Source organism: Paramormyrops kingsleyae, chromosome 1 (genome assembly GCF_048594095.1).
Source record: "Paramormyrops kingsleyae isolate MSU_618 chromosome 1, PKINGS_0.4, whole genome shotgun sequence".
Classification (NCBI taxonomy): Eukaryota; Metazoa; Chordata; class Actinopteri; order Osteoglossiformes; family Mormyridae; genus Paramormyrops; species Paramormyrops kingsleyae.
The window spans coordinates 23,617,136-23,633,429 of NC_132797.1; the positions used below are offsets into that span (position 1 = coordinate 23,617,136).

General features: G+C 40.6%; 1 protein-coding gene across 1 annotated transcript in view; it reads right to left on the minus strand.

Annotated features, from left to right (window-relative positions):
• The window catches only part of LOC111837818 (F-box/LRR-repeat protein 7-like), a 63,457-nt gene extending 50,972 nt beyond the window's left edge, over nucleotides 1-12,485 (minus strand). The window contains exon 1 of the mRNA XM_023800174.2: nucleotides 12,072-12,485. Within this exon, the coding sequence (XP_023655942.1) occupies nucleotides 12,072-12,108 (37 nt within the window). The 5' untranslated portion in view covers nucleotides 12,109-12,485. The remainder of the gene's footprint in view (nucleotides 1-12,071) is intronic.
• Between the last annotated feature and the right edge of the window lie 3,809 nt (nucleotides 12,486-16,294).

The following is a 16,294-nucleotide window of genomic DNA, read 5'->3' on the forward strand; positions in this document are numbered from 1 at the left end:
TAGTATGGGATTTGATTCTTGTACAATTTAGGTAACACATGTAATATGTAACTATGCCGATGGCTTGCAGTCATTGAAAAAGACATTCAGTAAACATAGGCCTGGATAAAGTCAGAATAAAACATGAATATAATAGTTTGGCAAAGGCCAATGCTTGTGGAGAATTACTGGTAGAGCACAGGAACATTAGAGTTGAGGACACAGTTGAGTTCACAGGTTCTGTTCCAACATACAACTGTCAGGCTACAAGAACAGTCGTCCAAATGGTTTGGACTGCAAGCTAAACTCTGCTCACGCCTTCCAGAATAAATCTTTGAGCCCTGTTGTGCTAGAAGTCTTGGATCCTACTCTGACAAAGAAAAGACAGACAGTTACTAGAAAAGCAATAAAATCCGCCCTCTGCCTGAACGCAATTGACAAATTGCACGTAACGCTTGTGGTTTTCTGAAACACATGGAAAACATTCCTAATGACAATGTGGTCTGACTGATCTAACAATGTCACATGTTTTGGAGGGATGATTCTATCATTCTTTTATAACCATCCATCCATCCATCCATCCAACATCCTCTAATTCTGGTCAAGGCCAAGGGGGGATTGAAGCCTGTCCTTGTGCATCGATGACGGAGTGGGGCAGACCTTGGATGGCACACCAGTCTATTGCAGGGCACACACACATGCTCACATGCAATGGAAAATTACCTCTAATCATTAATATACTTAGCGAAAGGAAGTGGGACAGTGTGGATGTTCAGGGGTGGGGCCAAGACACATGAGAAGCACTGATATAAAGGTTTACGTATGTCTCTGTATCTCCCTGCCAGAATCCCTCTGGTTTAAGCCTGAAAGGTTGGCTTGTGATCAATCCCCACCAGTTTGCTGGACCTCAAAGTGTGCTAGACCTCAAATAAAATCCTTGTTTTGTCCTCCCATTCACTATTTACTGCCCAATCAGAGTGAGTCTCTCCCTCAATAAATAGGTCAAAAGCATTAATGGCTTATTCATTCGTTCACTTGTCCAACCATCTATGCCACTTGTCCTGGGCGGGGTTGTGGGGTTCTGGAGCATCCACTCACACACCATACACACACACGCACACACACACCATCCACACACACACACTCACACACCATCCACACACACACACTCACACACCATACACACACACCATCTACACACACACACACACCATACACACACACACACACACCATCCACACACACACACACACACACCATCCACACACACACACTCACACACCATCCACACACACACACTCACACACCATCCACACACACACACACACCATACACACACCATCCACACACACACACTCACACACCATCCACACACACACACCATCCACACACACACACACCATCCACACACTCACACACCATCCACTCAAACACCATCCACACACACACACACACACCCACTCACACGCCATCCACACACACACACACGCACACACACACACTTACACCATCCACACACACACACACACACACCATCCACTCACACACGCACACCTACAGGCAATTTGGTAACTCCAATCAGCCTTGGCATGTTTTTGGACTACGGGGGGGAAACTGGAGTACCCGGAGGAAACCCCAGAAGAACACGGGGAGAACATGCAATCTACACTCACATGTTACCAGGGAAGAGACTCAAGCACCGGCCCCACCGGAGTGAAGGAGTGACCTGTTGCCCAATTATTGCTTTATATTCATTTAAATAAAATGATAAACCAAGAAGCCCAGGGATGAAACGGAATCCTGGGTCCCCCTGCTGAGTGTCCATGCTGTATTCAATAGGCCTCAGGCCAGCCAGGTCTCTGTGAGAATAAGTACTTATGTAAGAGAGATGGATGGAAGGATGATCAAGCCAAGAAACTGAATAGCATATGATGCTCCCATTTACATCTTTACATCTTTATTTAGCAGATGATGTCATCCAAAGTGATGCACAAGTGAGAGAGCAAGGTCAGTCAGCCCCTGGGATGATCAGAGGGGGTAGCAGTTAGCAGATTTGTTCAAGGGCCCAAAGTGACATCACTCTATCAACCCTGGGGTCCAAACCACCGACCTTCTGATCACAGGCACGCTGTCCTTACCCACTGAACCACATATGACCCCCCCACTTCAGGAACTGATGAGCATAGTGGACGCAAACAGGCCAGACACACGTAGTCCAAATCCACCCCTCACCACCTAATTCTCAGGATGGGAGCCAGGACACCGACATTAATTACGCTTCTGTCCTCTGCCGGCCAAAAATCTGGGTGGCTTGCATTACATAAACACATCCAAATAACCATATGATTGCAGTATTATTACTGCCAGTGAACAGTGACTATTCCCATAGATAAATACATGCTTTCATTGGTGCCACATTTTCACCAAATGTGGACATTTAACCTGACGGTGATCCTTTTAAAAACAGGCAGTTAAAATAAACACATTCTGCTCTTTATTCGTTTTCTGCATGGGAAATTCATTCATTTATAATTGGATTAGAGTTTATAGATTGGATGTACAGTACAGTACATTATTTCCTCAGTTCATGTCATCTTTTTTTCATCTTCTCTTTTCTTTCCTTTCCTTCTCTTTTTGCTCTTCTACTCCTTGCAGATCTTTGCTCAGCCAAAACGAAAAGCTGCAAAGATAACCCATTGTCCCAGTTTCTTACTTAATTTAAACACTGAGATATTCGCTAATGATTCTGTGCGTTGGATTAGAGTTTAGCTAAAATGTATTCCCAGCCAGCCGGATATATACACCAATAAAAGCACTGGTTAGCCAACCCTAATAAATTTTACAGGGTTGGGTTAAGAGGTTGATTTAGACCTTAAATGGCTTAACAGGAGGGCATATGGCAGATTTTGGTCAGTTTAAGACTACTTTCTGGGACCTTGTCAATGGTCATCAAGCATATTAGCATGCATGCGTACAAAACGTACACACACAAAAATAAACTAAAGATAAAGGGTTCTTTCACAAAAAAAATCCCTGAATATGGGTTAAGATTAACTTTAATTGCCCTGTAAATAGGGAAACCATCAACACTTTCAAAATGGCATGGTAGGTAGCCCTGAGTGTTCATGTCAGCAAACCACATTTACCCAGACTAGGGAGTTTATTCAACTGGTACAAAAATAACAATTTCTGATTGGCTCAAAGTTTGCATTGCAATCACTGCACCAGTTAAAATCATTTTACAAAGGGCGTGTCCACCATCTCAGTACAGTTCTGCCAAAATAGTGCAGCAATTGTGAGACCAATTCAAGGTTGACATCAGACGGGGATCAAGACTTAATGTGAAAAAAAAGACCCATAATCATACGCTAGGGGCAATTTCTTCTAATCTTTAATATACTCTGTAATTGAAGCAGGGAGGATGGTGATGTTCTGGGGTGGGTCAAAGTCATATGACATGTCCCTTCATTCACCTGTAGCTAATCTTTGATAATATGCGCCTTTGTGTGTGTTTCATTCAGCTACCCCCCCCCCCTCTCCCTCCCTGCCCGATTCCCTCTGGTTGTAACTGAAACAACCTTTTCCCTTCAGTTTGCTTTAAGACCTCAAGACTGAAATGTCGCCATAAGCATTTTCTGTAGCTTCCCTATGTTTTCCATTAGATAAGCTACATTATACCTATATCAACAAAGGTGAAAATAATCCTATACAGTACATACAATAATCAGCTGTATTTCTACATTATTTACATTATTTGTATAAGAATGTGAGTGTGCTGCTAGAGATTGTGGCCCCCAACCCAACCACATTATATCCCAATTTTTTAGGGCCCTTGGAATCATCCTGACACCCCCTGTTATGGTGCCTCTGCAGTCCATCCATCCATCCATCCATCCTCTAATTGCTTATCCTGCTCAGGGTCATGGGGTGTGGGGTGGCTGGAGTCTATCCCAGGCAGCATAGGGCTGGGGTACGGTCTGGACAGGATGCCAGTCTATTGCAGGCTGCATTCATGCACAAACTCACACCCACAATCATACACTACAGGCAATTTAGAGACACCAAATTAGCCTGCATGTCTAAAGACCACAAGAGGAACCTGTACTACCCAGAGAAGCACAGGCAGAACATTCAAACGATTTATTTACTTATTACCCATGTATGTTTTGTACTATCTGTATCGCTTCTGCACTTATGTGCTCTTTAAAATAGATATAAAATAGAGCATGTTGGCCCCAGACTAGAAATGAAAAAATGCATCAGAAATTATTTAGCCAGAACCTTGATTATTAGATAAGTAAAAGCACTAAAAGTAAAAATAATCTTGAAAATAGACTAGAGTTCCTTTAAATTGGGATTAATGCACACAGTTTGCCTGTATTATTATATTGAGAGTGGCAATGCCTGTAACACACAGAATTCCAGCTTTAGATAACTATTTACTAACTGAACTTAAAATTCCTTCTATTTCCAGTGAGTTTTTGGGACAGAAAATGTGGTCCCAAAGAGAGAAACACTACCACTATCGTTAAACAATTATAACAATTACACTGGTATACAGTGTTATTAATGTCAATGCTTCAAAAAACGGTGTTTATGCGATTTCCTTTTATGTGTGTCATCAGGACAATCACGTTGGAGACTCCAACAGTAGTCTGCCATCATGTGTATGTCCCATCTGTCTTGAATCCTCTCTTCCATCACCTTCATATCCTGGTGGAACCTCTCGCCTTGTCCCTTTCTGAAGTCTCCAAGGTTATCTGGAAATCTGTTTAAATGGCTATGGAGATCTTTAAAATGAGTATCTTTATGCTCATTTTAACTCCCAAATTTCTGAAGTTAGCAAGCATATGTTGCACCAATTCTTCATAATTGTCTGCTCTGTGCTTAGCCAAGTAGTTCTTCACAACAGAGACAAAACTCTTCCAGGTCAAAGCCTCATGAATTTGGTACAATTTTGATGAAGTCATAATTTTTACATGTATTTATATACTTATTAAGACAGAACTTTTTTGGTATAAACCAAGACTGGGTTGACAAACTTATACTGTAGCTGACTTCTTTCCTCTGCAAATTCACAGTTGAATTCTGGCTTCAAAAAGTCACTTTTATAGCATTGTAGGCCTACACATTGGAATACAAAATAATTATATGGGATATTTCATTACCTAAGACCCTGTTAAAGAGTCAGAAGACAGAACAAAAGCTATTGCATTTGTTATCACACACAAGTCGCTTTGGGGGAATGCATTATTTTCATGGATGTCCATTATCTCAAAAACTAGAACCAATTCAAAAAGTAATGGGATTTTTGAATTCAACACCCTCAAAATACCCTAAATCCATTCAAAAAACCTTGGCAACTGAAAAAAACATTTTTTTGTAGACCTGTGTTATCAACAATGGTCGATTTCTTGATAGCAGAGCTATATCTATTTACTGAATTTCAGTGAAATGCCAGTTTTTTCAGGCTGAATTTTAGTGCCACTATAAGACACATCATTTTCAGGTGTGTGAATTGTTTAACTTGACCACAGAGTCATCAGTGACACAATACAGGCAGACAAAAACAGTGACGTACAATAGTGACATAAGACCCTATCACAATGATATCATTTGACAGAATCAAATAAGGGGCCCTTGAGCAAGGTTGTTAACCCCTATTTGCTCCAGGGACTGGCTGACCTTGCTTTCCCAATTGTACATCGCTTTGGATAAAAGTGTCCGTTAAATAAATAATTGTAATGTGATGGATATGGCTGCCTTTAGATTTAGCATGACATGGGGTTTCTTTGTTTACATTCCTCCATCCAGGTAGGACTTTTTGGGTCTTACGGGCACATTCTCCCATCTCAGTCACAGTCATAAGGAGTCGAAGAAAATGTTGAAAACTACTCAACTAGGTAGTACATGAATATTTGCTCAGGAAACAAACAATTTAACATTAGAATATAATCAAACGAACAATAACACACCAAAGTACCTCTTTCTATCTGCATATCTCTAGAATGGCAGCAAAGTATTGAACCGAAGTTCAGTACTTCCATGCAATAACCAGTTGATTTAGCTACCTGGTACTCTGAGGGGCTTAATTCATGGGAATTAAGGGAATACATTAAGCGAATTCCCTGCTTAGTCTCCCTCGGTGAATTACAGAGGACCAAAACATCATATACCCTTTGTGGTACTCTCTAGCTACAGGGCTTGTTCAGTGCAATGCTGTAGGTTAAAGGTCTTTGAAATTAGCATTACCTGGACACACAGTACTATGCAAAATTCTTAGGCAGTTAAAGAAAATGATGTTTAAGACCTTTATGATAGGGTGTAAAGCTATGATATTAGGTCTGTTAAAGTGTGTCAGCTTAGCCATTTCAGAACATCTCCTAAAGTCACCCCAGTATTTGCAGCAACCATCCAATACACCCATGTGTTTTTTGACTTGACCTCTAGCAAACATCACATGGCCAATCAAAACTTCACCGACCCATTTAAACTCAACTAATTAACTGAGCTGAGAATGAAATTTAAGGAATACACAAAATGGCTGAGGTACCACTGAGAAAAGGGTTAGAGTTTGAAGCTATGTTCTTCTAGCCGTCCAACAAGATATCACTACATTTTTGGAGAAATTCCTGTTAATTTTTAATTGTGTTACTCTTAATACACAACTGTTCTAATGTTAGATTGTGTTTTTTGTTCTGAACAGATGTACACTTGTTACCCAGATATATAGCTTTAAACATTTCCTTTGACTGACTTTCGCACAGTACTGTACATAACATGTCCTGCACACTGACAGGGTGAAGCATGGCATTTCAAAAATGCAGGGGGACACATCTGTCACATCTGTGCTACCCAGCTTTGTTTGTGTCTCATTAAATAATAAATCTAGCCCAACAAAACAACAAAACCAGCACTGTGGTGCATCAAAACCAGTCTGGGAAGATGTCAAGTAAATGTTTTGCAGGGAATGTCTGCACAAAACCCAAGTAGAAACATTTTGTCTGAACGACGACCTAAACATTAAACATGCAAAATGTGGCTCTCGGAAACAGACTTAAACCTACCATAGCAGGATGCTAACAGTTAGCCTAATCTGCACCTTAAAGTACCACACTGGTGTTGTCATCCTGGGCATCCTTTGGGATACTTCTGTAAACCCAGAATAAAAGGGAACCTAAAGTTAGTTGCTAACTGTCGTATGAATTCCAGGCCATTCTAATGAATAGATCGAGAGTATTTTTGTTAGTGTCAGGTTGGTGTTTCTAAGAACTCGTCCCCACAAAACATGCTCACACATGATGACTTCTCTCCTTTTTTCTGTGTCATCCAAATGTTTACTTTCTAACCCACCATGTTTAGATTCTGGGCTGGAAAAAAAAGGTTCAGAAACATGCAAGATGGTTAGTTTCCTTGGGTCAAAACATTGCAAAACTGGATTGCGATGTATCTAAAAAGAACAGCTATACTTAAGTGCCTTAAGATGTTTACAGAGTGGTCAGTTTGATGAAGGAAATTAAGAAAAATAACAGTATGTACCATACATACATAATGCACATCTCAAAAACAATGCCACTTTTATTGTGAGGGGCTTATGAGACCATGTGATCATGTGGTACAGTTATATCCCGTAAATAAAAATGCCACTACAGCTTTTTAGATAGATAGATAGATAGATAGATAGATAGATAGATTGTGATCTTAGCATCTACTAACATGAGTATTCGAATAGTGTAGTATATTGATTACAACTGTACAGTAAGTGTAGTCTATATTTGCCACAAATAGAATCTGTAGCATATCTAGGGAACTGGCTGGTTTCTAAAGACCTGAAGCCCTGTAGATTTCCTTCAGACTCTCTACTCCATGAAGAGGCAGTATGAGCCCTCATTGGTCGCTGATGTCACACATTGTACGCTTCATTGGAAATTTACATCAGGTGAAGATGAAGACAGGACTCCTAAAAGACATTTGGGAGGAACCATGAAAGGATCCCAGCTGTTTGAAGATCGGCCTGCTAAGCTTTCTGGATAACAGCTTGGACAAAATGTTCTTGCTCTTCATCTCTCCCTTTCTCACACAGAAACCATCTTAGGAGAGTGCAGCTTTGTATGTGTTTTGTAAGCGTGTGATTTGCTGAACTGTCACCACAGGACATCACATACCCCCCTTTTTTTCATATCACGCATGGACCAAGCCAAGACGGTGTGAGAATTCTGAGCTCTCTCCTTTCTGGACCCAAACATGTATATCTACCAGAACATTCCTGAAGATACACTTTATGTTGTTTCAACTAATTACAGATAAAGGATTTTAGACTGATAGTACAAGATTTCCAGGAAAACAAAGTAGATTACAGTAAAATGGTCACATTGCCCTCTTTACACAATGCCCTGCATTGCTTTGGGCCATCAGCACATTTAAATGCCTATAATCAAATCCATAAAAGTACAAAATGACCTCAAAATAAACCCCTCAATAGAAAAGAAAAGGCCATATTTTTCTTTTATAAGAGAAATATGATAACAAAACGAGAAGTTACAGCGAAGGTTGTGAGTAAATCATATGACAACGCATAAAGCAGGGAGATTTAGGGTTATGCGGAAATTTAACTGACCATGTGTTGACCGAGTTTGAATATGTTGGTACAGAATTCAAGCTTAAGCTGTTGCACAATGTACAATGCTGTGATTGCCAAGCCACTTAATTACACAGAAATAAACCAATCAAATTCTCAGAAAATGCCTCATAATTCTCTTACTAAGCAGCAACTAAAAGCTCTAGAATCTTTTATAGTGGTGACTTTCGAAGTGGAAACGATGCCTTAAGTAGAAAAACCTTGATGTAACCGTAATGGTGAAAATTAGTACCTATTAGAATGACACATCAATCTATCTTCGGATATCTTATTCAGTACAGGAGTGGAGGGGGCTGCAGGCTTCCTCAGGTCAGATGGGGCTCAAATCAAAATAATGCATGTCAGTCAATCACAGGGCATTTTAGAAAGACTGACTTACCCAAACACATACCTTTTTTACTGCAGTAAGGAATAGGCATACTCAGAGAAAACCAATAAAAATGGGACAGTCCATCTTATAGCTTGTGTATCGGTTCAGTCCCCATTTAAAAAACCAAATGCAAATATCTGCTTCTCTTTCCACAAATCCAGCTCCCTAAACCACTTACCCCACACAGAATCACCTAATGTCTAACTACCACGTGCTAAACTCAATAAATTTTAGCCCTTTTCACAGACTCTCATTCTTGAATCTGACCTTACAACATTCCCTTTCCTTTCCTTTTTTCCTTATAATTGTGAAGGTTTGGGGAACAATTTAGCGTGAGTCAAAAGCAGGACTATTCAACTCACAGTCCTCAAGGGCCGAGCCCTGCTGGTTTTCCAAACTTCCTTCACCTGTGAGCCAGGTGTGAAGCCTCTGGCCAATCAGAATCAGTAATTATTAAACTAACTACCTGGGAGAACTGAAAACAAGGCCTGGATTTGGATATGAGGGCCAGATTTGAAGAGCCCTGGTCTGAAGCTTCACTTCAGCTGATGCACAGCAGAGCAACTCAATGTTATTGCAGCAGGTTGAATTGAACTTGGGATTTGGCTGTAATCTTACATATCTATATAAAATAATGTTCCAGGACTGCTGCTAATGAAAAATGTAAACATTTGAAGAAAAAGTAGAGATATTCCCTCCAGTTTTAAATCATCATTAAAATAACTTTCCTTCCATAACAGTGTCACAATGCAACATCATGCTTCTGCCCATTGTGGCTGGTCTTTTTGAATTACTAGAATGCGGAATTCATGCTGGGGCAGTTTCTTCCAAGGCCACATTTTCTGACCAATGTCAAATCTGGATTTAACAAGAATCGCCTGCCTTGTTCCCCACATTTCCCGGTAAAGCTCCAGGCTCTCTGAGACCCTACTGGCATTTTGGAAGATGTGTGGATGCATGTAAGAAACAATTTATAGGCTCAGTCACATGACTGATGTCAGCCATGACCTTGAGCTGTGAAGGTGGATCTGATGCAGGGTAAAGCCTCCTTACCAGCTTAATAGGTTCAGACATAAGACATAAGGTTCAGACCTAACCCAAATGATACTGGATCACCAAGCAGGGATGGGTTTGTTGTCTCTGGGGCCCTACTCACTTCTGCCCCCTTCCCCCCAGCCCCTCTCAGATGTTTCAAATCAATTAAATAGCTAGTGAGTCAAGTAAGAAAATTGTAGTTAGCAAGCTGCTTAGCAGGACATGCTGCTTCAGCATGTTCCCCACGTGCTTCAGCATGTTCCCCACGTGCTTCAGCATGTCCTAAATAACAAACATTTTCATTTAAAATGTAGTGCAGTTACTCTTTGTGGACAATATTGACACAAATGTCAACCAGTATAGCTTTTGGGGCCCACAACATCAATTGGTGATGTACACAGAGTCCTCAATGGGAGGTGTGGAGCCGAACCCAGGCAGGAGAGGGCACAAGGCTGGGGTCACCCTGAATGGGATGCCAGTCCATCACAGGGCACAGGGCTGGGGACGCCCTACATGGGATGCCAGTCCATCACAGGGCACACACACAGACACACATTCACACTGTATGGCCAATTCCGAATTACATGCTTTTGACTTTGGGAGTGCATCCTAAGAAACCTGCATAACAAGGGGGGGGGGGGGGGGGGGGGGGGGGGAGCAGCGCTATCCAGCTGGGGGAGATGATTCCAGGCGAATTGTGTGCAGTTTGCATGCTCTTCCTGTCTCTGCAAGGCATTCCTCTGGGTACTTCAGGTGCCCACAATCTACAGGTTGGGACATGTCTGTATCAAAATTGCGGGAGCACCATTTATGTTTAGGGGGTGAAGGGCTTTGGGGCTGATTTGGTCCCTACCAATGCTGAAATCAAACCTACACCCTTGCTGGATGGATGGATGGATGGATGGATGGATGGATGGATGGATGGATGAATGCAGGGTAAATCTGCTTGCTGGCTTAGCTACAATTCCATCATGAAGTACATTGCACCATTATATTATTAAATATTAGTTTTTCATGTAACAAACATTGACCACTTGTTTACTCATGGGAAAATCTTGCCCACCATCTATTCCTTTTAATCTGCTTTCTAGCAAAAGTAAAAGCATTTATTTCTAACACAGATTCCTACAATACTAATATGATCATTTAAAAGTAATTAATTATCTTTGTTCTCTCCCATGAATCCTTTCTACTGCAAAATCTAGCAGAATCCAAAAGCAAGATAAACAGCACGCAACGGTTATTAAATCAAGAGGAAAACAATTATAAATACACCCAAGAAGTCCGAGTCAAGAATGAGGTACGAATACACTTCCTTCCTGGAATAACAGTCCGTGCGTCTCTGGAAATAGCTCAGGGTTCGCTGTACAGGCCAGACAATAAGACTGTGAGTATCGTGGGGCAAAGAAAACAACTGAAAGTCAACGCAACCAGTGAACTGTACATTTACGTTGTGATGTCTGCGAAGAAAAAGCAAATAACCCTGACATACATCTGTCTCGCAGAAACGTACAATTTCTTCATCTGGAGAGTGAGGAGAACTAATTAAAACTAGTTTGGATGGATGGACGGATGGATTGCTATAGTGTCAGTATAAGCTGGTCTCTTCCTAAAATTGTAAACTTAACTTAGTTATTGAGAAACAATTCAAACTGTAATTTCAATTTTATTTTTGTATTTTCAGGTGCAATATGAAGGTTTACGATCGAATGTTTATGTGTGACTATTTCACGTGCCACAATAAACATTAAACTACTATTACTACTACTACGTTACATGCCGTCATTTTATTCTTTATTTCTTTTTCATTCTCTTCACATGACGAAGTGAGCATATTAACACCGTTTCAGTTTAGTCCTAGTTACTTTGTACCTACATGCGGGATTACGTATATCATTATAAAACCGTTTATTTACTGCGCACATGTGCTCACAAGTTTAAAGAAAAAAAACACATCTATGTACCACTAGTGTGCATTGGAGATGGAGACGGCTGAATGTGTTGTTTCTGCAGTCCTGGAGAGACCAGACAAACTTCATGCAAACTTACCCTCACTTCCATACTGTTTCCCATTTTGTGCACCCATTTTAGACAATGCATAGTCTATCCACACACCCTCGGCGTATCCATAGTGTTATACAAACATCCAGTGGGGTAAAAATCCAGCGTAAAAACAGCTGCGTTACATAGAGGAAAATGTCCCAGCCTCGGGGATTTACAGTCGCTGCACCGTTAACTTTAAACCCTATAGCTTTGAAAAGAAAGACGCTCCGATATGCAATCCACTCAGATGAAGCACTGTTCCCTTAGTGTTTTATGTATTTATCTATTTTTTCTCCGTTATCCAAAGTGTAAGCAAACAAATACCTGATCGTTTAAGAAATGTATTACACCGCCAGATGTGGCGTTGAGACTCCGCCGACAGTCTGTTTAAGGAAAGGAGCGCTACCTTACTCTCATTGAGACGTTACCCCCCCTCTTCACAACTCCAGCGATCAGGGGTGCTGCAGGCACCGCTGAGATCCTTCAAAACATCTCCGTTAGCTATTTGCGTAGTTTCTTTTATGAAAAAAATACAAGAATAATAATAATAATAAAGTTACTGCTTTGTTTTTTATAATATGTCAGCAATAATTTAATTGTAATGTTTATACAACGACCCCGCATCCACTAGTGCTGAAGTACGGAAAATAATGCTGTCTATGTATAATAACATTCAGGTAAACGTTGTGCATTACTTTTTTTTTACTTTTTTAGGTGGAAATATAATACAACTAAATTTAATTGGAGGGCAATAGGAAACTCTTTTATACTGAAAGCGCTTAATTGGTCTGCCTGTTCTTACAATGGTGATTTTTTGCCTATACAGTTCTTGTATCCGTTATGCACTAGCGTCCTCTACTGGCCAAACCACAAATATAATAAATCATAAATTGTAGTACATAGGAGTATTTATCAGTCTTCTTTTATTGAATCGTAATTGAATCTCACAACAGATATCACAAAATGTTACAGAAAATATCTTCCGGGCCATTTGAGAATGGTGCAGCGTTTTTCATGCTTTCTGCCTCTCTGAAGCTGTAACGCAGCTCCAGAGTTTAATGGTCCCAGATGTTCATTCTGCTTTAAAAGAAACGAGGTTAGACAGACAAATCCTGGGCCAAAATGTGTTGCGGTTTGGTGATATTAAGAACAAATATGACAGAATGGTTTGTTTTAAAACAATCTCTCTTAAGGAAACAAAAAAAAAACCTCATTTGTGCTGTGCCAGAGAGAAATGAACTATAGCCTGCCATTGCATATGTGGTATGGATGGAACAGTGCAACCCAAATATCTGTTTAGACAGCGGGTTACACTCAAGATAAGGTCCATAACAGAAGCCTAGAATTCTGGGTATGGAAAATTTGGAAAAATAAGTATTTCAAATAAAACTTGCAATTGTAAAGCCTTTTCTCCAGGTGTTTTATTACATTATTTTACCATAATATTTATTTTGTAATGTCTTTGAACATCTCAGGAAATTCTGTTCAGTCGTTCATTGTTACATAGCTTAATGAGTGACTGAAGAAGCATTCCAGTGTACCTGTACTTGTGCAAATGGCAAATAATGCATGTTTGATAACTAATAGCTTTAAATCATTGTATGATTTTAAAGTTTCTCAGTAGAAATCATCCTACTTCCAACTTCTGATTGTTGTTTCCCTACAGGGTGATGAGGAGCCAGGAGCTTAACCCTGACCATTCAATGCACAAAGCCGGAGACACTTTGGATATGCTGCCAGCCAATCACAGGGCACACACACATTCTAGAATAGAATAGTTGTGGTTTATTCACCCCTGTAAGGAGATTGGCTAATGTTCATATAGCCCATCTTCTGTGAGAGACACAGACACACGTATATATGGATTAGAGCACAGGACCATCCAACATCCCTGGAGTAGCTAGGGTTAAGCACTTTGCTTATGGGTCCATGCTCTACCAGCCGTAGGATTCGAGCCCACAACCTTCTGGCACATATAGCTAACCCACTGAGCTGCACGCCAGTAAATGATTTGCCTAACTGCATGTCTTTGGAATGTGGGTGGATACCAAAGTAGACAGAGGGAACTCACATGACAGAGATAAAACACTGAAAACATCGCATACACAGGGAAGGAGAGCCAAATAAGCAACCCTGACAGTGTGACACTGCAGTGCTGCCCACTGAGTCACTGTGCCACTGTAAGACCTGTGTTTTCAACAGACAACTGCAGCTTTGCTCCGAGAGAGAGAGCTGGCTGAACCAGAAGACACTCCTCTTCCAGTTTGATAGGGAGCCTTCTGACCAAAGAATAGATGTCTTGCTCTGGATATATTTCCAATTGTGTTTATTTTGGCAATACATTGTTTAGGTACAGTATTACTAAGTAGAGTCCCCACTTTTAGGCCTGGCCCTAGGCTAACATGACTCTCACCCCAGGCAGGGGTGGGGACAGAGTAAGAGAGGCATTATTATTGTTATAGTTGTATGTGTATGTTTTTTGTTCTGCAGTTTTCCATGACCACAAATTGAAATAAAAAAGGACAATGTGATTAACTGAACATTTCTAATAGGTGGCACAAGGGCAATCTAGGGTGGCCAGTGTCTCTCTAGGCCCCCAGCCCCCCCAGCGCCAGCCACAGTCACATTACAATTCATCAGAGCTCGTCTCAGTACAGCCTGCCATTCCTGTAAATTTCCCCAGGCATGAGATGAGATAGCAGTTCACTATTGCTATTTGGAGAATTTATATATGTATGCATCTGTCTATCTAATGCGTGGCAAATCGGCTTTGGCATCCCAGTTTATGAGATTTTTTGACAGTGCTCAGTGGTAGCAGTACAGACATTTTTTATCAACATACATTTCCTTATCCCAACCTGCCACCAGAGACGTTCCTCATGACACATTTAATGTTCCCTCCATCCATATCACACAAATCCTGTCGAATTTGCAATGGTTATCTCCTGAGTGAGTTACTGTGCAATGTTAGCATTTGATGTCAGACTTCTGTCTTTGAACGTATGTATATCAGATTTTATTATGTAGTCGACTAGACAGTTGATAACTCCATCCATCTATGCATTGCCTGAGCCCATTTATCAGTTACAGGGTGATAGTGAAGCAGGAGCCCAGAAATCAAACCCCAAACACTGGGGGGGTTTTGCCACATGTTTCCCACTGAGCCACCACATGAGTTTTATGCGTTTAAATATTTTTAGTGTTTGAAATAAAAGGTGATGAAAAGGGCTGATTCTAGAATTTGACCGTTACGGGGTGGGCAGCCCCCACTAAGGTTGCCACTTTCAAACCATGAGATGCCACCCACATTAACATTTACTGAGTTGGGGGTGCTAAGAAATCAGCTCTAAAATATGGGACGAATTGTGAAATCGACTTAAGACGATAATTTTTCAGGGGGGCTGATGTAAAAAATAGAGATTCTAATGCCCCCCCCCCCCCTCAAAAAAAAGGTAAGGGTGTAAGGAAGCCTCACACTATGTTAGATTATATGTATCCATCTAAAAACGTGTATACTTCACTGATGTCTAGAAAAAAATTCTAGAATGGTAATTCAGTTACTAACAGGTTGTGGTCTTTATTGTTGATTTGTAGTTGTTAGCATAACCCAGATACCCGACTGCTCACTTCTGAGTAGAAATGATCTATGATTGCCCCTATTTATGCAAATCTGAAGCCAGCTGCAAGTGTAAGACATTCAATTTACCAAGGACCTTTACAGAACTGTTTTTCTGGATATGGGAACACATTAATCACACTTGAATACTATATCCCAAGGTACAGGAACCATTTGTTTGACTTCTTGCAGTGCTCATAGTCACTCCTGAACCTTGAGGTTCTGTAATCATATATTCTAGACCAGGTGATCCCAGGGATCTTCAGCCATATCTTGGTCAAGAGTGTTTAGCTTAGCCAAGACTATTGACAATCACTCACTTAAGGTGGCCTGCATACTTACATTAATTAACCCTTTAGTTGGTATCTGAAATGAATTCCAAATATGAACCAGATTGTTGTGGTTACAATTGATATTCACCAGTCAGACTAGAATTTTTTTTTTGACATTTTCATATGCTTGTGTGTACTTACTGTTGAACCTTGAACCAAACATTGGATAGCCATTATTGCTTTTTTGAAGAGGAGTAGACAACTGAAAGTCCTTGTTTTAAAGTTACAGGATCAATAATAAACATTTTCCACAGAGCTTCCAAACCAATAAATATTTAGCA